This window comes from Oncorhynchus clarkii, chromosome 29 (genome assembly GCF_045791955.1).
Source record: "Oncorhynchus clarkii lewisi isolate Uvic-CL-2024 chromosome 29, UVic_Ocla_1.0, whole genome shotgun sequence".
Taxonomy (NCBI): domain Eukaryota; kingdom Metazoa; phylum Chordata; class Actinopteri; order Salmoniformes; family Salmonidae; genus Oncorhynchus; species Oncorhynchus clarkii.
Window position 1 is genome coordinate 28,671,335 of NC_092175.1, and position 27,006 is coordinate 28,698,340.

The 27,006-nt window shown below is 41.3% G+C and overlaps 2 protein-coding genes across 4 annotated transcripts; both read right to left on the reverse strand.

Annotated features, from left to right (window-relative positions):
- Window positions 1-994: 994 nt before the first annotated feature.
- LOC139388015 (kinesin family member 4) lies at window positions 995-20,228 on the reverse strand. 2 transcript variants are annotated; one of them, XM_071134495.1, is made up of 30 exons: window positions 19,961-20,228; window positions 19,502-19,625; window positions 19,274-19,388; window positions 18,977-19,167; window positions 18,642-18,740; window positions 18,379-18,545; window positions 18,072-18,166; window positions 17,757-17,879; window positions 16,924-17,099; window positions 16,753-16,814; window positions 15,804-15,936; window positions 15,551-15,609; window positions 15,163-15,268; window positions 14,725-14,847; window positions 14,347-14,520; window positions 14,054-14,157; window positions 13,708-13,852; window positions 13,362-13,472; window positions 13,139-13,222; window positions 12,338-12,451; window positions 11,871-12,026; window positions 9,137-9,234; window positions 5,436-5,565; window positions 4,929-5,213; window positions 4,604-4,681; window positions 2,618-2,719; window positions 2,295-2,462; window positions 2,027-2,152; window positions 1,776-1,895; window positions 995-1,607 (listed from the first exon to the last, which is right to left on the reverse strand). In XM_071134495.1, exons 2-30 carry the CDS (start codon window positions 19,622-19,624, stop codon window positions 1,449-1,451), a joined length of 3,726 nt encoding a protein of 1,241 aa, XP_070990596.1. In that variant the 5' UTR covers window position 19,625; window positions 19,961-20,228; the 3' UTR covers window positions 995-1,448. The 2 variants fall into 2 exon arrangements, with proteins under 2 accessions (XP_070990596.1, XP_070990597.1); XM_071134496.1 differs by lacking the exon at window positions 19,961-20,228 and having other exon boundaries at window positions 1,000-1,607; window positions 19,502-19,753.
- Window positions 20,229-20,377: 149 nt separating this feature from the next.
- On the reverse strand, window positions 20,378-21,955 carry LOC139388436 (small ribosomal subunit protein uS12m-like). Of its 2 annotated transcripts, XM_071135095.1 has the most exons (3): window positions 21,816-21,955; window positions 21,637-21,687; window positions 20,378-21,059 (listed from the first exon to the last, which is right to left on the reverse strand). In XM_071135095.1, the coding sequence occupies exons 2-3, from the start codon at window positions 21,683-21,685 to the stop codon at window positions 20,674-20,676; spliced, it is 435 nt and encodes a 144-aa protein (XP_070991196.1). In that variant the 5' UTR covers window positions 21,686-21,687; window positions 21,816-21,955; the 3' UTR covers window positions 20,378-20,673. The 2 variants fall into 2 exon arrangements, with proteins under 2 accessions (XP_070991196.1, XP_070991197.1); XM_071135096.1 differs by having other exon boundaries at window positions 20,441-21,059; window positions 21,637-21,923.
- Window positions 21,956-27,006: the final 5,051 nt, after the last annotated feature.

Below are 27,006 nucleotides of genomic sequence, written 5' to 3' on the forward strand. Positions count from 1 at the left end.
TATTTCGAGCAGGGCTGGGGCAACTAGACTCAGCCGCGGGCCGATTTGTATCAGAGAGGACGGTTTGGGGCCAGAACATAATTATAATAATTTGTACCCAGCAAATTGACCACAACTAAGCCCAACGAGAAAGTGCATTTGAAAATAACAATAATTTCATACCTTGATTACATGGAGACACAATCACATCTCTTTTATTCCTGGGAATACTTGAACAGATTTCCTAAATTGAAACAAATTTGTAACCGAATTCCTGACGATTGTTTTCCTGGAACACTTTCTTTTTAGCTAAAAACTTGATTTAAGTGGCCAAAACTGGCCATCTCCCAGAAGCATATTTACGTCGTATGTCATCAACGTAACTCAAAACTGTGACAGTCACAGGAGACATAGGTTCAGCATTTTTAGGTATTGAAACATTTAAAATGATTCTCCTCTCAGCATTGTCATTCCCATGTGCAGTTGGAAGTCAGCATTCTCCACATTCCTAGGATGAGTCATTTTTTGTCTCAACTTAAAATTTTCCAAACTTCATACCATCCAAACCACCCTGGGCCATTATCAATTTCAGCAAAAGGTATTTGGTTTCAAAGTGCTCGCTCAGACTCACTACCATTTTTAATTTGGGCCTATGCTGCCTTTATATGGGACAATCTTTTCACACTACTTCGATACAAAAGTGATTCTCGTAGCAGGTTAGGAGGGCATTTCCCTTAACCGCGGTCTCCTAACCTGCTACAAAAAAAGGTAACTTCGGTATCAAGGTTTTTCCCCTCTATATAGTCACACTGCTTTGATTGAGACTTAAAATGGCAGCAGTTCAGACTCAGAGTGGATGTCATGTTGTCTCTGGACTGAAGCATTAAAAAAGGTTGGGAGCGGAGTGTAAACACTGCAATAGTCTTCAATGGGAATGCTAACAACATCGTTGCAAAACTGGGTGATCATTTGATTTGTCAGAGGTTTTTTGTTAGACAACTGCAAGTTAAGAAAGTTTGATTTATTAACTGTTTATTTGTTCCAATCTTCCACAGAAAATTAAAATCATGAATTATTAATTTATGATAACAAAAAAAAATTATATTGATAGAAAATCAGTTACATTCAACTATTAAACGTTTATATTTCAAGTGACAAATAATTCCCTAGTATGATTGTCTAATTAAAAATAGTCTCGTTAAATGTATTTTAGCCCTCATAATTAGGCCATTTACGGCAGTTCACAGTAAGTGAATTTCTGTGCCCTCTAAGATTTAGACCGATAAAAGAGTGATGTCTCATTTAGAATCAATTGCTACACTTTATTACAAGGAACGTAAATGAGAACATTTAAAAGACATTGAAAAATGACCAACAAAACACTGAAAAAACAAACAGATAAAAGGACTATCCTATAGCAGAGGCTAAGATCTAGCATGTCTTGTCTATACTAGCATGCCTTTCCCACCTTAAGACTCTTCCCTGATGGGCGTACATCCAGAGAAAAAGCTGTTCTGGAAGCTAGTAAGGACTCGTTTTTTCTTCTTCAAGACGCTGGCTGTGTTCCTTTCTTCATCCTCCTCATCTTCCTCTTCCTCCTCCTCGACAGAGACACTCTTCCTCACAAGCTATAAAGAACACAGCAAGGAAGATAGTCTTTTCAGTACAATAAGGACATGATCTGAAAACCCCAATACCCACCTAAGATGCAGTTTTGTGCAAAAGAAAGTGATGTGCGATGAGTCTGTTACGGATATGTCACCACCCTGTTGCGTTATTGGTATAGAGGAGCCTACCTTGGTGGGAGTGACACAAGGTGGTTTAAAGAACGTGGCGTCACCAGGGCTAATGGCTGTGGGGTCTTGAGGAATAGAAACTAAATCTTTGGACCCATCGTCGGTGACCTCACTGGAGTCCTGATTTTAGGAAGAGAGGAAAATGATTAAGAAAAATAAACTGCACAAACAATGAAATATTCTCCCACTAGTGAATGTAGGGAGCCTATGGTATACAGATATCTGACAACAGATGGACAATTTTAACTTACTATACTGGACGTCTGGTTGTCCATGTTGCGACACTTCTCATGGTCACACTGGCAGTTCTCCCCACAGCTCATCTTTCCCTTACGGCACCGGCACAGCCTGTTGCCACAGCGACCCTTACAGGCACACTGAAGGAAGAGGCATACAGATGTGAAAACTCATTTAACACTACAAATACATAAGAATATTGATCTGATCATCTCTAAACAACTAACAGTGTTGCCCCGGTCTCACTAAATGATCTCCTATACATTACGTCTATGTTCTCACCCCTGTAGCCTTGGGTTTTTTGACGTTGGAGCTCTTTCTGTTACGGCCACTCTCATTCTTCTCAGGGCACCACTCAACCTCCTCTGACTCTGAGGGAGACTCTAGCTCCTCCATGTCAATGGCCATCTTCAGGGGAGCCCTGGCTGTAGTGAAACGCCGGCCTTTAGGCTGCAGGAGGTAAAAAAACACCAGCCGTGAGATGGTGCAATCTCTTAGCGCTGGTCTAAGTCAGGGTCATTTCCCCCTAGACTCGAACGGGGGAAATTTCCACTCTAACAGTTGGATATCAAACAGACTGGTGAGGAAGTGTGCCAGTGGCTTACCTTACGCGGGATGTACTCAAAGGAGTCATCTGGGGACTGAGTGGATGTTGGCAGTAGGTTGTTGATCTTTTTCCCACTGGCCAACTGGAGCAGTGTTAGTTTCTGAAAACACAGAGCAAAAGTTGCTTGATATGGACAGTTTCAACAAATAGTAGACATAAATGTTTAGAATTGTAATAACCTGTGCTTTTAGCACCTAGGGTGTGAGAAACTTTCCAAATTACATTAAATAATATTAGGGTACATGTAAGATTAGGTTTTGTTGATATACCGTTTATACCGAGGTATTTTGAAATACTGACGGTATAATTTTAAATACCTTACATTATTTAAAGAAAATAAACATTTGGGGTTGGGGGCACCCACGCATTGCGGGGGCTGCGTGCTACCTGAATTCTTCGGGCCATGGGTTCTACAGGTTGGAAACGTTCCACATGGATGTTGGTTCATGCTGACGCAACTGCATCACGCAGTTACTGCAGATTGGGCTCCCTAGTGGCGCAGCAGTCTAAGGCACTGCATCTCAGTGCTAGAGGCATCACTACAGACCCTGGTTCGATTCCAGTCTGTATCACAACCGGCCATGATTGGGAGTCCCATAGGGTGGCGCACAATTAGCCCAGCGTCGTCCGGGTTAGGGTTTGGCTGGGGTAGGCCATCATTGTAAATAAGAATTTGTTCTTAATTGAACTACCTAGTCAAGTAATAAAAAATAAAAAGATTGGACGCCGGTACGCCACTGACACCAGCCCGTACTGTTTACACCAGTCAGGATAGGTCCATGGACTCATGTTGCTTACGCCAAATCCTGACTATGCCATTCGCATGACGCAAAACAAACTGGGGTTTTTCTGACCAGGCATAGATTTTCCACTCCTAAATTGTCCAGTGTTGATGATCGCCTGCCCACTGGAGCTGCTTCTTCTTGTTTTTAGCTGATAGGAGTGGAACCTGGTGTGGCAACAGCCCATCCATGACAAGGATAGACGAGTTGTGTGTTCCAAGATGACGTTCTGCACACCACTGTTATTTGTCTGTTTATGGCCCGCCTTTTAGCGTGCACAATTCTTGCCATTTTCCTTCGACCGCTCTCATCAAAAAGCTGTTCCCACAGGACTGCTCCTGACTGGATGGTTTGTGCTTGTCGCTCCATTCTGGGGAAACCCTCGACACTGTGGTGCGTGAAAAGCCCAGGAGGTTGTTTCTGAGATACTGGATCCGGCACATGGCACCGACCATCATACCACGCTCAAAGTCGCTTAGGTCACCCGTTTTGCACATTCTAACGTTCGATCGAACAGTAACTGAATGCCTCGATGACTGCTTTATATAGCAAACCACGGCCACGTGACTCATCCATTTTCATGAACGGGGTTGTGTAAACAAACGTGCTGTACTCCACCTTATATAAACTTAAAAATCGGGTGTGGATCCTTGTATATCATGAAAAGAACAGTAATAGGACAGCACTCCGGTAAACAAAAGTAAATGGACATTTGTATTGCCGTACGAACATGTCAGGTATGAGCCCTTCCTCAGCGTGCAAGGCAATGGCAATCAATGTCACAACAAGACTTCACAGGTGGGCATAATTACAAATTCAGTCAGTAAAGGCCCAATTAAGAGATCCCAGCAGAGGGACCTGTGGGGGAAACATGAAAAGCAAATAAAGATAGACACACAATACCAATACCTAATATCTGGCCTGTGAGTGTGTAAGTATAACTATAAGAAATCTAAGATGTGAAATAAATTATATCCAGCTCAGGGCTACAGCAATGCATTTGGTTTGCTAACTGGATCAAGATCCCAAGTACCTAAATTGTTTTATGTGCACTTCCGGTAATACCGTATACTCCAGTATGGTACAGAAACAGTATGACTGTATGACAATCTGGATACCACCCAACTCTACTGCAGACCTTTGTTCTTGTAGATACTTTAAAGTGTTCTATTGTCCTTGTACAGGCTCATCTGGGCATTTACCTGTTTGTATTGTTCATTTTCATCCATCAGCCTCTGGTTTTGCTCATTCAATTCCCGCATCTTTTCAATCTCATCCTCCTGTAGAAACAGGCATTGAATTAGGAGGGGGGTTAGAATACCTATATTCACCCTGATTAGTCTTTGATAGAGATGTCTAAAACACAACACTGAGTGGAACTTGAAGTCAAATCAACCTGCTTGGATAATGAGGATTAATAGCAGAAACAAGTCCATAAGCACATAAATAGACCTAACTGTATGACCCTGAAGAACATTCCTCCAGAATGTTATTGTGCACAGTAGTTGAGAGGACAGTGTGACAGACCTGGAACTTGAGGCGCTGCAGAAGCTCCCTCTCTCTTTTTGAAGTCTCCTCCTCCTGTTCTTTCTCCACTGACTTGCTCTCCTCGCTCTGCAGCTGACCCAGGAGGTACAGGACCTTCTCCTGGTGCATCTGCTCCAGCTCCACCAGGCGGTGCTGGTGCTCCATGTCCATGGTAGACATCAGTTTCCTCTCATCACACAGAGTCTTCTGAAGGTCCAGCACGTTGCTTTTCTCCTGCTTTAGCTCGCTCTCCAGCTTAGAACTGGTCGTTTTGGCAGACACCAGCTGTGGAGGTGGTGATATTTATTGTAAGTTGCTCTGAATAAGAGCATCTTCTAAAATACTAAATAGTCAAATGAAATTTTGGGTTGCCATGTATTTTGTCAATAAACATTAGCTTACAAGGTAGGCTAATAGGCAAAGAATAACATTATTTTCAAGACATTGAAAACTTTTGAGACTAATAAGCTTGCAGTTCAACAATACGCGAATAAGCTCATGTCTTACCTCTGACATGAGGACCTTGAGGGCACACTTAGCCTCCACCATAGTAGTGATGTTGTCCCAGCGTTGCTTCAAGCGCCCCTCATTGTCTGCATCCAGAACCTTCTGTTGTAGGTCAGCTATCTGGGCACTCCTAGGAGGAAAACCATAGGACATTACATGTGAATGTTTGTCTATAAAAATACATACATACACATGAATGAGCTGGAGGGATTTTTCATGCACCGATAGAACAGAGAAGCTGCGTCTGGTAAGACGAGGGGTGGGGGTGTGTGTCTATTTGTCAATAACAGCTGGTGCGCGATGTCTAATATTAAAGAAGTCTCAAGGTATTGCTCGCCTGTGGTAGAGTATCTTATGATAAGCTGTAGACCACACTATCTAACAAGAGAGTTCTCATCTATACTATTCGTAGCCGTCTATTTACCACCACAGACCGATGCTGGCACTAAGATCGCACTCAAACAACTTTATAAGGCCATAAACAAAGAAGAAACTGCTCATCCAGAAGTGGCACTTCTAGTGGCCAGGTACTTTAATGCAGGCAAACTTAAACCCATTTGACCTAATTTCTACCAGCATGTGCAACCACAAAATATATAAAAAATAAATAAACAAAAAAATAAAAGCTCCTCTAGACCACCTTTACTCCACACAGAGATGCATACAAAGCTCTCCCCTGCCCCCCATTTAGCAAATCTGACCATATTTCTATCATCCCAATTCCTGCTTACAAGCAAAAACTAAAGCAGGAAGTACCATTAACTGGCTCAATACGGAAGTGATCAGATGACGCGGATGCTACAGGACTGTTTTGCTAGCACAGACTGGAATATGTTCCAGGATTCATCCAATGGCATTGAGGAGTATACCACCTCAGTCATCCGCTTCATCGACAACATCATCCCCAGTGACCGTACGTACATATCCCAACCAGAAGCCATGGATTACAGGCAACATCTGCATTGAGATAATGGCTAGAGCTGCCGATTTCAAGGAGTGGGACACTAATCCTGACGCTTAAAATAAATCCTGCAATGCCCTCAGACAAACAATCAAAACAGGCAAACCGTCAATACAGGATTAAGAATGAATCCAACTACACCGGCTCTGACGCTCGTCGGATGTGGCAGGGCTTGAAAACTATTACAGAATACAAAGGGAAACCCAGACGCGAGCTGCCCAGTGACGCAAGCCTACCAGACGAGCTAAATGCCTTTTATGCTCACTTCGAGGAAAGCAACACGGAAGCATGCATGAGAGCACCAGTTGTTTTGGATGACTGTGTGATAACACTCTCGGCGGCAGATGTGAGTCACACGGAACCCAAACCAGCTGCGCGCAAGAGCCATCGTGCATACATTTATTTTGTCCCCCCACACCAAACGCGATCACGACATGCAGGTTAAAATATCAAAACAAACCCTGAACCAATTATATTAATTTGGGGACAGGTCGAAAAGCATTAAACATTTATGGCAATTCAGCTAGTTAGCTTGCTGTTGCTAGCTAATTTGTCCTGGGATATAAACACTGAGTTGTTATTTTACCTGAAATGCACAAGGTCCTCAACGCCGCCAATTAATCCACACATAAAAGGGTCAACCGAATCGTTTCTAGTCATCTCTCTTCCTTCAGGCCTTTTCTTGACTTTATATTGAGATTGGCAACTTTCATAAATTAGGTACATTACCGCCACTGACCCCGTTCGTCTTTCACTCACCCACATGGGTACAACCAACGAGGAGATGGCCTGAGATGGCACCTGCTTCTATAAACCAATGAGGAGATGGGAGAGGCAGGACTTGCAGAGCGATCTGCGTCAGAAATAGAAATTAGCCCGTAGCATCGCAGACGCTCGTTGGCGCGCGCGAGCAGTGTGGGTGCAATAATTGAATAACATTGATTTGAAAGGCTGGTCATGGCTCACATCAACAGCATCCTCCTGGATACCCTACACCCACTCCAATTTGAAATACCGTCCCAAAAGATCCACAGATGACGTAATCTCAATCACACTCCACACTGGCCTTTCCCACCTGGACAAAAAGAACACCTATGTGAGAATGCTGTTCATTGACTACAGCTCAGCGTTCAACACCATAGTGCCCACGAAGCTAATCACTAAGCTAAGGACCCTGGGACTAAATACCTCCCTCTGCAACTAGATCCTGGACATCCTGACGGCCACCCCCAGGTGGTAAGGGTAGGCAACAACACATCTGCCACGCTGATCCTCAACACAGGGGCCCCTCAGGGGTGTGTACTCAGCCCCTTCCTGTACTCCCTGTTTACACACGACTGCGTGGCCAGACACGACTCCAACACCATCATTAAATTTGCTGACGACACAACAGTGGTAGGCCTGATCACCGACAGCGATGAGACAGCCTATAGGGAGGTGGTCAGAGACCTGGCAGTGTGGTGCCAAGGACAACAACCTCTCCCTCAATGTGAACAAGACAAAGGAGCTGATTGGGGACTACAGGAAAAGGCAGGCCGAACAGGCCGCCATTAAGATCAACAGGGCTGAAATGGAGCAGGTTGAGATCTTCAAGTTCCATGGTGTCCACATCACCAACGAACTATCATGGTCCAAACACACCAAGACCGTCACGACAACACCTTTTCCCCCCTCAGAAGATTGAAAAGATTTGGCATGGGTTCCCAGATCCTCAAAATGTTCTACAGATGCACCATCGAGAGCATCCTGACTGGTTGCATCACTGCCTGGTATGGCAACTCCTCGGCCTCACGACCACAAGTCACTACAGGGGGTAGTGGGTACGGCCCAGTATATCACTGGGAACAAAAAATGGTCAAAGACTCAAGTCATAGACTGTTCGCTACCGGAGCGCCAAGTCTAGGTCCAAGAAGCTTCTAAACAGCTACTACCCCCAAGCCATAAGACTGCTTGAACAATTATTAAAATGGCCACAGACTATATACATTGACCCCCCTTTGTTGTTACACTGCTTCTACACTACTCACTGTTAATCATCTATGCATAGTCACTTCACCCTTGCCTACATGTACAATTGACCTCGACTAACATGTACCCCCGCACATTGACTCGGTACCAGTACCCCCTCTATATAGCCTCGTAATTGTTATTTTATTGTGTAACTTTTATTATTTTTTAATTTAGTTTATATGGTAAATATTTTCTTAACTCTTCTTGAACTGCACTGTTGGATAAGGGCTCATAAGTTACTTCACAGTAGGGTCTACACAAATAAAGTTTGATTTACCTGCCCAAATTTAAATACTTCCTCACATATATCATTACCCTGTTCTAAGGACTTGCGTCTGGCAGCCGTCACAATATCCTATCAACAGGAATTAACAAAAGAACAGATGGGGAAGGCGTATGCTTTGGAAGGTGTGAAAAGCTTTGGAGCAAAGCCTCACTATGACATCAACATTTCTCCAGGCAAGCCAAGGGGAGGTAGGCCAGGAATTCACAATGACAGTGCAAAAATGGATAGCAATGCAATGCAACTGAAAGACAAATTATGTGGATGCCTTTCACATCAGTAGAGTCATGTAATAAAATCAAATGCATTAGAAGGTGAGGTCAATGTTTAGTGTTTGGTCAGAAGGAATCCCTCAGCTGCGGGAGGTAATATAGGTCAATGTTTAGGTCAGAAGGAATCCCTCAGCTGCAGGAGGTAGTAAGTAAGTTTTGAACTAGTCAGACTCACCTGAGGTTTATTTCTGTCCCCAGATTGTCCACCTGTTTGCTGAGAGACGCCTCCAGCTCTCCCTGACTCTCCAGCTCTGAGATGATGAGGGTCCGACGCTGTGGGAGTAGAGCGAGAGGGGAGAGAAAACACAGTAAAAACTGTTAAAGGGGGAATGGAAACATTTCAGGAAGTAAAGCTAAGCAAAGAGATGTATTCTGTCCACTAATACTAAACAATATGCATTTAACATCTCTGTTTTTAGGGTTTTGATATTGAACGATTATTAGGAGGTATGGGTAGCGGCTTCTTGAATTGCCATAGAAACAACTGACGCTGATGTGTCATTGGCAGGATTGAGCAAATTGTGAGTTTTGGCAGGGGACTGAAAGTGAATGCTGCCACGAGGAGGCACCTCGCCTCCACTTGACCTGAAAAGGTTCTCATAACTTTGACAGCTTTGTCATTGAGCTACATTAAGGTAAGAAACTGTATTAAATTTGTTTTTATGTTGTAAACTATAGTATTTTTTCAGATTGTCTTTTAAATCAGTCAGCCAAAACAAGGCAAGGCAGCGAGCCAGCCATCCACTGGATTTAGCACTTCTCTTGTCTTTTTTACATTAAACGTTGTCTTTGATAACTGTACAAAATCAAATGCTCATATTATCAATTTGAAGAGTATTTGTCATTGGTATAGCTAAGAGCTAAAATAAAAACTGTCTAGAGCCTGATTCTACAGTAGTTGATAGCCAGCCACCCACAAGAGGGCTGCAGCAGGACTGATATTTTACCAGTAAAAAGTATGATACCCATATAATCATTAGTTAGCTAGATATTTCATTAGGTATCTGTTTATCTATGATTCCTAAAAATAATTAGGCTGGTAGTCAGCTCAGGCTGCTAGCTTGGTCACAAGCCTAAATCATCCTGTTCTAACTGCTAATGATTTATTATTGTTATGTCATATTAAGCCTTTACATACTGTATATTAGCTCCCTCCCCCTCAAGCTTAGACCTTCACGAGGAGGACCTCCCTGTAGACATGTCACCTTTGCACCAGGAAGTCAATAGAAGCTGTCCCAACAGTGTCAATGACAGACAGGACAACATGCTGTGGAGGCAGCAGACAGGGCTGAGGGACAGTCACATCCTCACAGCCTAGTTGAGCCTAAGTGAACTTCAATTTTTATTTCACCTTTATTTAACCAGGTAGGCATGCTAGTTGAGAACAAGTTCTCATTTGCAACTGCGACCTGGCCAAGAAAGCATAGCAGTGTGAACAGACAACAACACAGAGTTGCACATGGAGTAAACAATAAACAAGTCAATAACATAGTAAAAAAAAAAAACAATCTATATACATTGTGTGCAAAAGGCATGAGGAGGTAGGCAATAAATAGGCCATAGGAGTGAATAATTACAATTTAGCAGATTAACACTAGAGTGATAAATGATCAGATGAACATGTGCAGGTAGAGATACTGGTGTGCAAAAGAGCAGAAAGGTAAATAAAATAAAAAACAGTATGGGGGTGAGGTAGGTCAATTGGGTGGGCTATATACTGATGGACTATATACAGCTGCAGCGATCAGTTAGCTGCTCAGATAGCTGATGTTTAAAGTTGGTGAGGGAGATAAAAGTATGTACTGCAGGACTACTCTAGAAATGGTTGGCTTTGTTAGAGGAAAGATAGGAGGAAATGGCATAGTTTATTTGTGTTGCACCAGAATGCAAGGGCAAGCAGTTATGCATCGCAGGGGACCAATTTCTTTTGTGGTTAAATTATTTTATTAAATGGAACTCATTGCAGACATAGGCATTAGTAAAGGTACTCCTAATCTTCACCCAGTAGCTCAGTGTCACTAGTCACCCCCCTGTATGCGTTCAAATTTGTTCCCATTTTGACTCTTCGAAGGGGGTTAAAATGTATGCCTTAATCTTTTTTGTAATTCCAATTTGAGATGTAACTTGCATTTTGTTTTCAGGTTTGAATGAGATGTAGTATTCCCCTCAATAAAGTTATTTAAATAATGTTATTGATTTATTAATATTACGTGGGTGTCTTTCCTTATCATGTGTAAAAATCAAATGCACTTGTAATGTTTTGGTGCAGATATGTAGTTAATATACAATCCAGATAGGTTTCTGATAACAGAACATTCCGTAGAATGTAAGAAAAATGCCACGTTCACCAAAACAGCTGTGACTCATTCACAATAAAAGGTATTAGTATTCTGATTACTATTTAGATTTTCAATCCTTGTAAAACAAGGAATAGTTAACATGCTCAGTTTTTCCTCCATCGTCATTAGGAAGTTACGTAAATAGCATTTGTTTAGGGGGAAAAAAGCGTAGATTTTCCACAGGTATTTCTTGACCGATTACCATTTGATTCATGTGGTGCCATTATATGTCATATCATTGGAAATGGCTGTTTCTCAGCTTTTAAACTATGTATCATGTTTTCATATATGGTTAGACATTAGCTAAATTAGCTCATTAATGAACACAGAGTTCATGGTCTTTGAGACAGTTTTTGGAAATCCTGCCAGTGATGCAACATTGCCAATCTGGCGATTTAGTCAGCTGGTGTTCTAAAGCCTAGTGTTTCCATTCCCCTTGAACTAACTCCTGTAGAAAAACAGAGAAGCATAATTTCCTCATGTAGCCTAGCAGTGGAAATTTCCACTGATTACTCATTTAGTAAAAGCTCAGATTGTCATTGATCTTTTAAAGACAAGGACTCCACTTACCCTGACTTTGGCAGCAGGCCGCTCCCCTGCCTCCATCTGTTGTTTAAGTTGGGAGATCTCCTCTGCCAGGATCTTCCTGTCCTCCAGCAGGTCCTGCAGGTGGCGCCGTGCCTCCCCTGTGCTCACCAGCACCTCCACCTCGTTCAGGAGCCAGGTCTGCCCACAGATTCAGGTAACAGCATACATTACTCAGTCCTTCATACACAGTGACAGTACTAGAGATTAAAAATTACAGGACCTTTCAATAAATTCCCTGGTTTACCTCCTTATTCCGCAAATCATACAACCAGGATTTTTGAAAAACATGGAATTTATTGAAATTTCACAACCCTAGGCAGCACATTTAAATCACACACACAATCACTTAGACCACAGCATGCACATTCACATAACACATTATGGCAATCAGTTCCTTTCTTGCAAACCAGGACCCCTCACAAAATCGCTGATCAAATAATTCAAAGTACCTTCACTCTCCCGGCTGCTCCCTCCATCCCTCTGTAATGGATATCCTTTCGTTTCTCTGCCACCTCACTCCTCTTCTGTAGGGCATCCTTCAGACGCTTATTGGCTGCTGCGGCCTGAAGGAGAACACCTGTAGAGTTAGAACTACCACTCACCACAGTTCCAGCTAACACCAATTAAAGAATTGACACAAAATGTTTTCCTGGTCGATTAGGCCCAGTGGTTGAAAAAGTATCCAATTGTCATACTTGAGTAAAAGATACCTTCATAGAAAGTCACCCAGTAAAATCATACTTGAGTAAAAGTATTTGGTTTTAAATATACTTAAGTATCATAAGTAAATGTAATTGCTAAAACATACTTAAGTATCAAAAGTAAAAGTATAAATAATTTCAAAATCCTTATTAAGCAAACCAGATAGCACTATTTTCTTGTTTTTTTAATTTACAGATAGCCAGGAGCATGCTCCAACACTCAGGCATAATTTACAAACAAAGCATGTGTTTATCGAGTCTGCCACATAAGAGGCAGTAGATGACCAGGCATGTGCTCTTGATAAGTTTGTGAATTAGACCATTTTCCTGTCCTGCTAAGCATTCAAAATGTAATGAGTATTTTTGGATGTCAGGGAAAATGCATGGAGTAAAAAGTAACATTTTCTTTAGGAATGTAGTGAAGTAAAAATAAAAAAGTTGTCAAAAGTATGAATAGTGAAGTACAGATACCCCAAAAAACTCCTTAAGTAGTACTTTCAAAATGTTTTACTTAAGTACTTTACACCACTGAATAGACCTAGGCCTCACCTCCTCAGTTTTACGACGCAAGACATTAGCTTGCTTCTGGAAGTCACTCTCAAGCTTCACCATCTGAAACTGACGTTTACGGTCCTGAGAGGTGAGAAATGTATTGTTATTGAAATAAAAACGAAATCAATCATCTAAACCACATGGAAATGAAAGTAATGAACAGTGTGCCTTATCTATGGACTGGTGAGTCTACCAGTCACACAACACGTCACTCACACACCTTCTCCTTGAGCTGAAGCACCTCCTTGTCCTTCTTGTTCTTCCACACTCTGAACTTCTCAGAGTCCTCCTTCATCTGCCTCATCAGCTGTACACGCTGAGTCTTCATAGCCTACAGGGAAAGAGAGCAGACAATCAGAGAAGCCATCAACAACCTCGTACCATCATTAGGTCACATTCAACCATTTCATTTCAAAAGCCCATTGACCGATGAGATCCAGACTGAAAACCGCTCATTGTCCTGAAAAACAGTGCCCATTAGTTCAGAGTAACTAGTATATCCACAGCTCACAGTACACCCACAGTGTCATGACAGTGACACACCAGAGGAAAGCACACTGTCATACCTGGATCTCATGGTTGAGTTTGGCCACGCTGCGAACAGAGGACTCTTTGACCTTGAGGAGTTTGGACTGCTCCTGGAGCTTCTTCTTCATGTCTGTGATCTGAGCCTCCAGCTCTTGCAGACGCTTTCTCCGTTGCTCACTCAGCCTGGAGAGAGGGAGAAAGACAGAAGGAAATGAGATTGATGATTCCATTCTACTGCAGAGAAATGCTTATACTAAACGTAAAATTATGTTACACACCAAGCTCGTAGCTGTCATAGAGGGAAACTCTTGTGACAGATAACCATCATATCAACTGACTACACAGCCTGAACATAAAGATGCTATTAAAATAGTTAAGTCTTACTTAGCCTGATTGACATCCTTCTTGGCAGATTGGAGAGCCTGGATGAGGTCCTCCTTTTCCTTCTGCAGAGAGCCCACTGATGTCTGCAGGCTCTTGATGTTATTCTAGAGGGGAACCGTTAATGAGGAGTTCAGATTAAAAAGCTGCTCCAACAGTTCAGTTTGATTCTTATCCACTGGGAAGGTTTCAAAGGGCTGTGCTGGTGTTGCCCTCCCTGTTTCAGCCCTCTGAACCTCCATTACAGCCAACCCATATTTTCTCTCCCCTCTCCAGACTGTCATCTCCAGCCCTACCTGGTGTTCAGTCTGCATAGGCTCCAGGTGGCTGTCGTTCTGGCACATCTTCCTGACAAACTCCTCCTTCAGAGCCAGAACGTTGTTGAGCTCAATCAACTCCTTGGACATCTGAGCCTGACGCAGGGCATGCTGGGTAGTGAAGGCCTCTGGAGAGTCCTTGTCAGCAGCAGCCTGTGAAGAGATGCATGTTTGTTTGTATGGTAACAAAAATACACCTGTTGTACAAAACCTAAAAACACACAACAATTCTATAGAATTAGTGAAAATGCAATAATCCCAAAACACCTGCACAGAGTCAGATACATGTCAGGAAGAGTACATCTGCAGCAGACAGCCTTCTGCATTAGAGGAGTGGTTCTAGATGACCAGACTTACTGAAGGAGAGCCATCAGTTGGGGTCCTGCTGCCACTCCCTGGCCCATCCGGGCTGTCCTCTCCTTCAGCCCCACAGTCTGCAGCCAACGCCTCAATGGTGGCAGCAAGGCCAGCACTCTCATCCTGGAGGAAAAAGAGTAGACGTTATTACCCAGACAGGATGCAGAGCAGCTTCTTATTAGACTGAATATTGGGAAGGGAACTAAAATATCCAGCCATTCAAACGTTGACACGTGCAATGTGTACAATGAAACATAATAAATCAAGTGTCCTCTATCCTTATGACTAGCATGATCAATAAGGTTATGACATTGCACAGAAACAGCTTGGCTACTATGAAATTCAGGGAGAAAACACTTGCTTGCTAAACAGAGGACTGAATGGAGTCTAATGCATCAGTACATCCAGCCTTGTGAGCGCTCCCTCGTCTGGCCGTACCTGGAGCTGCAGGATGACGTGCTGCAGATTCTGGATCACTTCCACGTTCTCCTTCAGCTCCTGGTCCTCCAGAGTCTCCATCACCCTCTGCAGGTTCACCTTACACCTAAACGATAAGCCTTGTGTTTAACACAAATAATTATGGTGCCAATTACCTAATCAGACAATGGTAACAGCACATGACATTTAAATATTTACAGCGTAGTCCTTAGAGTCTCTTATCCACAGCGATTTACAGTTTGTGCATTCATCTAAAGATATTTGACATATCACAGTCATAGTAAGTAAACTCTTCCTCAATAAAGTAGCTATCAAAAAAGTCAGAGCTCGTAAGGGGGGAAAAAAGTCAAGTGCGAGTGTTAGTTCACAAAAAGACATTCAGACTTACGCTGCATGCTGCCTCAACTCTTCCAGTTTGCTTTGCAGCTTCTCATTTGCTTGATCCGTCTGTGGGTGGGGTAACAAAAAAGGATGGCACACGTGAAGATCATGGTAATACCTCCAAATATCTTTCCAAAGATGAATAACTAAAAAGGACAATTATATGTTTATGGATGGTCAGTCAGCATTGCTGTGTGATGTTGGCATGGCCTGCAGTATGACAGAGCCAGTCCTACACTAGTGCAGGCCCTCATCCTCACCATGATGATCCTCTCAAGCATCAGGGCAGTCTGGCCAGCTGCCTCGCTCAGCGCACGGCTCAGCTTGTTGTTCTCATCCTGTAGGGTATGGGTCCGCTCCAGGATCTTAGACATGTTCTCCGCTGGCTCAGACCTTTTCAGAGAAGAAATGTTCCCAGTATGGATGTTCAGTCATTATAGGTTGACAAACTCTTTTGCTCAATAGATGGAGAGGAGGACAAATAGTCTGGTCCAGGATTATTGGCACCATTGATAAGGATGTTCAAAAATACTAAAATAATCAAAATACTGAGCTATATTATATGCTAAAAACAACAACAAAAAACAAGGGGGAAATTATATTATTTGATAGTAACACAATTACTCTGAAACATTTTGTAAATACATATACATATATATATATATATATATATATATGTATATATATATATACACACATATATATATATATATATATATGTATATATATATATATATATATATATATATATAAATAAATAAATAAAAGGGGAAGAAAACACCCGTTTTCCTTGTTATCCTTCATCTGGGCTTATGGACTGCCCTCTTCAATTAAAACCAGTTTTTAATGGGGTTCAAGTCCGGAGACTGGGATGGCCATTACAAAATGTTTATTTTGTGGTCAATTAACCATTTATTTGTGGAACAACGTGGTCTCTAATCTCATAAAACATTTGAGAAAAAGGCTCAGTGTCAATATCCTCCCAAAGAGAGTACTGAAAACAGGGATGCCAATCATTTTGACCAACTCCATCTTTTTTTGTTTGTATTACTTGTTAAACAAAAGACTTTTCTCTGTGCATGCAATATAGCTCATATTGTATTATTTATTTATTTTATTTGCTGATCTTTATCAAGGGTTCAGATAACTTTAGACCTGACTGTATCTTAGTTTGGTTAATTATCCCAAAATAAATAGCATAGTAATTACCCAGAAAGCACTGGTGACACACCTCCACGTGCATGCAGAAGCATCACCTGTAGCTCCTGAACCTGTGTTCAAAAGAGGAGGAAACATTCCCATCAAAACAATGGACACTTAAAATCAAGTCAATTTCACCAAAACACAAATTGTACAGTCACTCAGTAGAGTGGTCACTACCTGCTGCTTCAGGTGTTTCATTTCAGCAGCTCGAGGGTCCACGTTGACCACAGGTTTGTTTTTTATCTTGCGGGCTCTGTCAGCGTAACGCAACGTGTTTATTGTCTCCTCAATGTTGGAGTCTGCAGGGCTGATGCACGCGATCATCAAGGTGTGGCTGTTACCTCCCAATGAATCTGAAGGAAAGCAGTATTTATTATTTAACCCCCACTTTAAAACATGAAGTCTTAGTATAGTGTGTATAGTTAGTTATAGTGTATAGTGTGTATATATAGATATATATATATATATATAGAACCGATTCAGTCTCTAAATCTAAGAAAAACATGCTAGATTTTAATGAATGCTTGCTGTGTTGAATGCCTTAGGGCAGGGATGGACAACGGATAGGGGTGGGGGCCACAAAATCTGAAATAATCATGAGCGGCCGCAGGTCTGCGTAACCACACCCACATATGCAGTCAAAGCCGGCGCTGCTTTGACGTTTGCAGAGAACAACAGGGTGTTGTCGATGGTCAGGCCAAGGTTCTTTGCACTCTGGGAGTTGTCAACCGTGATTTGGCCAGTTGCCCTTCCCTGCCTTAGGGTATGTACTGCTCTCTGTCATCTCAACTGCTCTCTTGACTGTTCTCTCAGTCATCTGACTACCACAAGGTCTTGTACCACATGACACTATCTTTGTTATGTTAGGCTGCATTGTACTTACAAGCAAATCCTAAATTGATACTGGACCCAGAAAGATCCTATGGGCGGTAAACCTGGGATTTGGAATGCCCAAACACAATTAGTGTCAATAACACCTCCATAAGTTGACCATCCATTTGAGCGCTCACCCTGCAGCAGTCTGGTTAGTTTAGAGTCCCTGTAGGGCACAAAGCCGGTGCCTTTCTTGCTCTCGTCACCAAGGGCGCTGATCACGTTGCCCAGGGAGAGCAGGCCTCGGTTGATGCTGATGCCTGGAACAGACAGGATGAAAGCAGAAAATCAGTAAGGTTCTGATACTGAACTAAATCAAACATTGAATATGAACTGGGACTGTCATTTAAAACATAACATAATAATGTACCATAACAATACTAAAGTACACAGATTAATACAGTCAATGAAAGCTTGTTTTTTAAAGGATTAGCTTCTGGTAATCAACTCACCTTCCTTCAGACGATCTCCCTCAGCTTTGGTCTTTTTCTGTCTCTCAGAGCCAGCCAGATCCACCAGGTGTAGTTTTGACACCACATTGTCAGATCTAAACACACATTTGGAAACAAAAAGGAAGAACTGAGGACAAATCAACTTGCAGATAAACTTAAATCAAATTAATTGAATTATCTATACCATGAGATATGTATATAAACAATATTTATGCTCTGCGTATCCGATACATTTAAGAACTGCAACGTTTCCTTGAGAAGAATCTTAGAAGGTGAGATTTATGGGAGAAAGAAAGAGAAGACCGACTTGTCTGCACCCCTGCGCTGCTCCAGGGTGATGGTGAATATTGCGTGGGAGCGAGACGAGGCAGCATTCATCGCAGTAGAGCCCACAGTGCGGGCTGAGTTCCCCAGCTCCAAGCAACCTACCATCTCATGGGCAGACATCACCTGTCTCTCAGTCAGGCCCACAATCTAAGATAGGGAGGCAGATGGAGAATGGGTTAAAACAAACGGTCCATTTAAACACATTCAGGCAACATGTTCACCGGTTACAGACAGTTCACTCACCTTTATGCCCTCTTTGGGGTCCTCCCGAATGTTGATGGTTGATGGTTTATCTTTGGATGCCGATGGACAGAGCAAGTCCAGGATCTCTTCATTGTATATCTATGGCAAATCAAATGTAGACATAATGTTACAGAAAAACATGCACAGGATACTTCCAGAACCAATGAGATGTATTTTATCATTAATCAGAATACTCGCTTTTTTGGCATTTACAACTCCCTGTTTTGATTTTCTGAGAAGAGGAACGCAATTTTTTTTGTTGTCTGCTATTACAATCAAACTATGGCTTTGTGTTAAGACAATCAAATAATACAAACTAAGAGGTTCCCACACACCTCCAGATAAGACACTGTAAGAGAGATTTCACAATCGGTATGCTTCTCCCTTTCCTGGAAGATCATTCTGACCACCCTGGGGATGACTCCAACGGTGGGCTTATTCTCCTGGGCCGAGGTGTATGTTCCTCCCATAGAAAAGGTCTTCCCTGAACCAGTCTGTCCATATGCAAGCACAGTAGCATGATAGCCTTAAAAGATAAGTAGAAACATACAGCTTATTGATCCCATCCCATTTTGTCAGCTTACTGGTTTATGGATAATATTGTGTGAAAGTAAAAGGTTTATCCTCCATACCTTTAAAAAGACCATACAATAATGGTGAAACAGCACTGTTGAAGACTTCCTCTTGTTCAGTTGTAGGATCAAATACAAAATCGTATGTGAACGCCTTTTCAGTGCCAACAACCACCTGCAAGAGAAATTAATTATATTCGAAAATCATTTTAGTTATGTAGCTAGGTATGAAATTGGATACATAAAACATCAGGACAAGTGCTTTGTCTTGTGGCATAGACTGCTGACCTGTGGCTCCCCTGGCACGAAAGTGAGACAGGTCTGGCAACCCTCGTTGATTTCTTTAGCAACCAAAGGTCGACACCGCAGGGCAACCCGCACAGGGATCGACTTATCATCCTCCTTTGTCATGCTTCGAAATCAGGTGATTGACAGATTCAAAACAGAATTGTGTAAATGTGGCCAATTCTTTAAAGCAATGTTGTCATTGGAAGATTTGCATATCGGAAATGTATTTTCTGAAAGCTATTTTAGCCTCATTGTGATTCTATTCACAACCGACCAAACCCCTCTGATAATAGTACGGACCGCGGCTGTTAGTGTTGTTAGCCAGCACTTAGCTAGCTACAGTACCTGTCTAGCTAACGTTAACTTGTCTATATCATCGGGCTAGCTAACCCCCATTATGATTCATGCTCTACCCATCCAAATAAGTTTAGTAGATAGCTGAGGAGGACGGTCACTTACCTTAGGGTCTGACAAGACGTTGGTCTTCACCCCTGCAATGAGCTGTACAGTGGCTAGCTAACGTTAGCTAAAATGTGTGTGCCTCTAGCTTGCTAAAATTTTCTAAAAACTATTTCTTCAGACGAAAGAATAAGAACTGTCAGTTCATAAATCGCATATAATCACACCAGTTGTCGTAAGAAATCTAAACTGAACGTTTGACTATTGTTATCGCAAAAGAGAACTTCGGTCGGTGCCTGCCATGGATCTCGTCTTGCCCGCCACTTTCAAATATTCTGCCCCGCCTCCACCACGCGTTTTGCGTCGCAGAGTTGCTGTCATTCGCATGTTTCTCCAGATTGTAGTCTAATCGGGTGGTTTCTCAAATGTCAAAATAAAATTGACAAATACTGTACATATAATACACTAACATTGCAAATATTAATTGAATTTTAATGGAACAATATAAAATGCAACAATATCAAGATCTGAAAAAAATATAATCGTATTTCTTAACTAATTTGAATCGGGCAAATCCTCTTCGAGCTGACTGCTCATCTCTTGAAACAGAGGGCCAGTTGCTGAAGTCCACAAAACAAAAAGGGAATTACTATAACATGGGATAAATCACAAGTAAAGATAAATCACTGGATCCAACTCATGTTTAAACTTACGCATGTATTATGCAAACACAACAAAAAAAAAACACCCCACCGCCCTCTCCCATGTCCCCATTAGTTATTTTTCTTCTTCACAACATGGGCACAGTCATATTTTCCCCTGACCACAGTCAGCTTGACTCCTGGCAGGTCCTGTGTCCTGCCCCCCTGCACCAGCACTACGTTGTGCTCCTGGAGGTTGTGTCCCTCCCCAGGAATGAACACCACTGCCTCCTTGCCGTTACTGAGGCGGACTCTGGCACATTTACGGTTGGCCGAGTTTGGCTTCTTGGGTTTCCGGATCATTGTCTTCAGGATTACTGCCTTCAGCTGGGGGCGGCCGAACATGGCACTGACGCTCAGGGGAGGGGGTGATGGCTTTCCACGGCGATGCATCTGATTCAGCGTAGCCATAGTTCTGGAGAGGACAGGTCCAGACCATTGGGAGACAGACTGATACACTGTATTAGGGTACAAAGAGTGCATAAGAGATCTACTCAAATTTGTAATGTCGAGAGTAAAAACTGTAAACATAACTGGTGTTGGCTACAGATTTTCTATAATCAACTTTTGTTGATTAAAAAAAATGCTCCCAGGGATGAGGGATCCCCACGGTCTGATAAATGGGCCTCAATAAGATGCTGAGGGTATTCTGAAGTAGGGATGGGCAATCATCTTCACAAAAGGTGCAGTGAGGGAGCAGGCTTTCACTCCAGCTAATGCAGTACCATACTTCATTCACCTTAACATTTAATCATCTGCTCTACAATAAATACTTATTTTTAGTGTAATCAACGGAGTTCATGGCTTCAAGCACACTGGCCCTAACAAGGTAAGATAACCCACCCCTGCAGGTCTGAAGTCAAGTGCATGGATAATGACTTTTACTGTCAACCGTCTGTGTGTGTGAGTGTGTAATATGATTATACTACTGTATTATGTGACATTTAGCAGACGCTTTTACCCAAAGCAACTTTACAGTCATGTGTGCATACATTTTTTTGGTGTGTGTGTAATACGAATGCACGATGACATTACCTTGCAGAAATGATGTCAACGCTGGTCTCAGACTCCCCAATAAAGCCATCACTGCAAATAGTGTCAAAGACAGGATTTAGGGGGAACCTGTCTGTGTCACCCTGGTAACCTTGCAGCTAACCCTACCATTAACTCTAGTCTAGTCTAAAACCGTGTTCTATAGTATTTTCAAATCGTACCTGCTGCTTTTCAGTTCCTGTCCAAGGATAAACCACCCACGTGTGTTTTCAAAGTATATAACAACTTGTAATAAGGAAAATAAGAAATGTCACACAAAAATCATAACCACTCTCACCCGTTTGACCTCCGGAAGTATTTGATATATTCTTCCGCATTGAGTGCGACAGCTTCTGTTGCAGATTTTTGTAAGAGCACTACTGCTACCTACTGGTCGGGTACACGAAAATAACCACAAAACACAATGCACATTATGCTGGCCACGAATTAGAAGTGCTTGTGGATCTGATGTTGATCATTTTCTAAATAAACCCATTTTCTAAATAAATCCTTATGTTATAACCCTTGAAATAGACAGGGGTGGACTGGAGCTGGAGAGGTAAGCCAAAGCAGTGTCAAATTAGAGTTGAGGTCAATTCTGTTTAAAATCCATCCCAAATTGATTATAGTCAAATTGTCCTTGAAATATTGTTAAACTCATGACAGTAGGCTACATTATTTAATTTTCTCTAGGGACTTCAAATCAAGTGGCTTTCCCAATCAGGTGGTATTTTACCGGAAGGTTATGAGTCTAGAAAATATGTTCAATGAAAGATGACAGATCGTGTGTCTCACACCGAGGTAAAGGCAGTTTCAGATGAGATATTCGACAGATATTCGCCTGTAGTTTTCCTTACGTCCACCAACAGCAGTTAGGGACCGTCAACATGGTGACAAATAAAAAAAAATCTAATTCCAATAACTATTTAACCATTACTCCTAAAACTTTCAAAACTGGTTCTAGCTAACCCGGTGGCATAGACACACATTGCACACATGTATTATTTGTCGATTTACATCTCGCACTATTTTATATTATTTATTTACATTTTTGAATTTCAATAGCTCATTGATCATATGACCTACTGGACTCAAACAAGGTTCAGAATGTCCACTGACTACCCTTCTATATTGCACACCCTTTAGTTTGTCCATGTTCATCTAACACGTTTTTACATACATTTTTCAAAATGTAACATTTCAACAGCTCCTTGGTCACGTGACCTAATGACTTCAAACAAGGTTGAGAATGTAGACTCAGTGGGCCTACACATTGCACACCCTTTAGTTAGTCCATTTTCATCTCACATGATTTGACATTAATTTTTCCAAATGTAACATTTCAATAGCTCCTTGGTCATGTGACCTAATGACTTCAAACAAGGTTCAGAATGTCCACTGACAACCCTTCTATATTGCACACCCTTTAGTTTGTCCATTTTCATCTCACAAGACTTTACATGCATTTTTCAACATTTAGAATTTCAATAGCTCCTTGGTCATGTGACCTAGTGACTTCAAACATGGTGCAGAATGTACCCTTCTATATTGCACACTTGTTTGTGTGCTGTAAAATCACGCGGTTTAACATACATTTTTCATAGTTTTAAATTTCAATAGCTCTTTGGTGTTGTCAATTACACACTGAAGAAGCGTGCAGTGGACCCATATTGAATAACCTCTAGTTATGTCTCTTCTTTATTGTTGTACATTAATATTAGTTTGACAATTAGGGGGTTCAGTCCAGTGTTGTGTTTACCCTTTTCTTTAATATTTATCTATAATAATTGGCAGTTCTAAGTTCTTATTTTCCCTGTTGTTTATTTTTCCACAGTATGTAACAGCGGTACACAATAGGAGAGAGACAGATATCTCCTTTCGGCGTTAATATCAACCATAAATGAAAAGGGCAAAGTACGAGAGTCATGCTATTAATTGTCCAAAGCAGGGATGGAGAGTGAGCTGTTGAGGTAGGCTGCAGTAGATTTGCTGGGCAATACATATACTGAACATTTAACCACAGCAATGGTGGCCAGTATATCAATGAATAAAAATGGAATATTGACAAATGAAACAGAAATTGTAGACCTTTAATATTTTCCAACATGTCAACAGACACTTAACTTGAAATAAGTATGAAACATTTCACAGTGTTAACTTTCTCTTTATCCCTGGTTGATGTACATTTCAGAGCATCTTCAGTGTGGATGGGGTATAGCATACATTTTCAACAACAAAGACTGCACTTCCAGTGTGTGTTCATTACTCTGTTGAACTATGTTGTCTTCATTCTTAGTTACAGCACATGGAACCATTGTTGGCATGCAAAACAGTCAATCTAAAATAAAACGTAACACGTTATAAATAATATCAATGTAGAATGACGAATTAGCCATCCATTTGTGTTATATCATAAATTGTCTTACATGTCATCACTGTTGTCAAAGATTATAAACATGTTAAATAAAGTTACTAACCCAGTCAGTCTTTGGGCCACATCCAGGTTCTTTATCAGTGGCACACATGAAGCAGTTGTTGGCTTTGTTGAACTCTGAAATCATAGGCATGAACTGAACATATTGCTGTCATACACAACTACATAAAAATAAAGAATTTACATTTAATTTGAATTAAATGTCATTACATACCAGACATTTTTTGTATATCCTCAGCCATTTCTATTGAAATTTTACATTTTGACATTTTCATGTCAAATCATGTGAAATGAAAATGGACAAACTAAAGGGTGTGCAATGTGTAGGCCCACTGAGTGGACATTCTGAACTTTGTTTGAAGTCACTAGGTCACATGACCAAGGAGCTATTGAAATTCCAAATGTTGAAAGATTCATGTAAAATCTTGTGATGAAAATGGACTAATTAAATGGTGTGCAATATAGAAGGGTAGTCAGTGGACGTTCTGGACCTTGTTTGAGTTAAGTAGGTCACATGATCAAGGAGCTATTGAAATTCGAATGTAAAAAAAGTTTGTACTTTGTTAACGCTCCCTAACTAATTGAACTAGGAATACAAAATACTACTTACATTTCCACATGTTTATTAGCTTCGGAAAGCGAATTAATGTCCAAATTGTGAAATACCGGTGCAATGTTGTGATCAATTTTTCCAACATAATGACACTTATTTGGAATCTGTTGCTTAAGTGGACCGATAGCGCGAATATCCAACTTGAAACTGTCTTTACCTCGGTTCTTCTCACTAGTTTGTTTTTCCTATTTGATAGACAAACAGTTCTATGTTATAATTGTTAGGAAAATAATATCAGTTGAGATCCACGAAACACTCCAAATGTTGTGTGTCCAGGATAGTGTTTCCAGTTTTTTTTTCAATCACTAACCACGTTTCCATGCGAGTAAACTCGTAACATAAAAATCATAGCAGCTGTGATGGAAAGAGGAAGTTTCGGTGTAATATTATAAATGCTGACAGATAATATGTTCGTTCGACATGGTGGGATCTTTTGTGTTGGTAAAATTAATTATGCAGGAAGGTGGTGGAAACACCTTTATGCGCAAATATTTATATAATAACCCAACCTTGCAACAACCATCATATTGAAATACATTTGGAGTCACTCAATGATATGGTGTTCACAGTCTGTAGCTGTTGGCTACAGCACAGGTGTCAAGGCACATTTGCTATATAACGCAACCGTTTTTGTGACAAAACTATGGGTAGAGTTGAAAATGCGATGGAAACACGTTGAACTTAAACATTTTATTCAGTACATGACAACTTGAGCGAAAAAGTAAGAAGTCAATGCACTACGTCATCAAACATCGAGTTTTATCCTGAAGTCCAATTGCTGGAAACAGCGCATGCATTCTTTATGTGGATTCTAGAATATTCACATGAAAATCTGTTGCCAATTGGATGAAAACCTAGCTACTGGTGCAATTTTCACAAGTAGGTGGTACTTTTTCACAATTCTAAGCAAAAACACCTAGTTCGTGTTTCAGAACTTTAATCACATTTTCAAATGACTGAGTACAAGAAACAAATTCACAGTCACTTGTTCAATGCACCAAAACATTTTCAAGTTGGATACATATTCAACCTAAGCATCTGCTTTTCAAAACGTTTTAAATTATTTTCTTGTCATTTGTTAACAATACTGTCACGAAGTGGAATGTGACAGGTTATTTTAGATCTGGGTTGGGCAGGCAGACTGAAGTAAAGACAAACACAAAGGACCAGTTTCAAAACATTTATTTATAAGGCCTGGTTTTGGGTTAAACCATTCAACTCATTCAAGTCAAATCTTCAATACACATAATTTCAGTTCTTAGTATCAGTTTCCTTCAGTTCAATCCTACTTTAAAAACCATGCTATTTAAAACATAAACCCAAACAAAACAAAAGGGGCACAGGAAGTGGTGCAGCCCAGGAGGCAGGTGTCCATTTTCTAATTTCAAGCTCAACACAAGTATCAACCATGCTTCTGTCCTTTTACACCCACTGGATCTTGTAGCACTGTTGAGTTCTATGAAAGAGGCTCATATTTCTAGCTCTCTCTCATTCTATCCTTCCTGCCCTTGCGTCCTTGTGAAAATTCAAGAGGGACGAAAATAGACCGGACCTAAATGAGGACAGTGATAAAAGGGTAGGAAGACATGCAAGGAGGACTTGAGATGTTTTTTCCCCCTTCCGCCATCTCACTTGTTCTCTCTCAACCTCTCCGCCCACAATTTAGTTTTCCTTTAATCTTCCCTTTTTTACACATCTGTGTTCTCTTGTTCAATCAGCCGTACCTCATTCATGGAAACCATCTCCTTATTAGTAATTGTCACCAAACTCATCTATCCCTGTTCTCTCCTTCCTAGCTTTGCATCCCCTCGCTACTTCATCTGCTCTAAACACACACACACACACACACACACACACACACACACACACACACACACACACGTGGCGGTCGGTGCAATCTAAGATGTGGGGATGATTTTTGTTTGTTTGAGCATGACTTTATTTCTATCACAGCATATTGGATGGCTGTCATTCAAATTCCATTCAGCCAGCTCAATGTAACATCAATAGATTTAGGCTACCACACATGATACTCACATTTTCCCTATACCCATCATGAGGTTGCTACAATCTAGCCTATTAATGAATGTTTACAATGTAGATGCACAGGTTGAGAGAAAATTGAGTAATCAAGGTGACTGACAGTGAGTGACACATGTAATACCGCCTTGCACACTGTATTCTATTCTATCTTAGTCTATGCCGCTCTGACATTGCTCATCCAAATATGTATTAGTTCCTTTAGATTGTATGTATTGTTAGATATTACTTGTTAGATATTACTGCACTGTTGGAGCTAGAAACACAAGCATTAATTTAATCCATT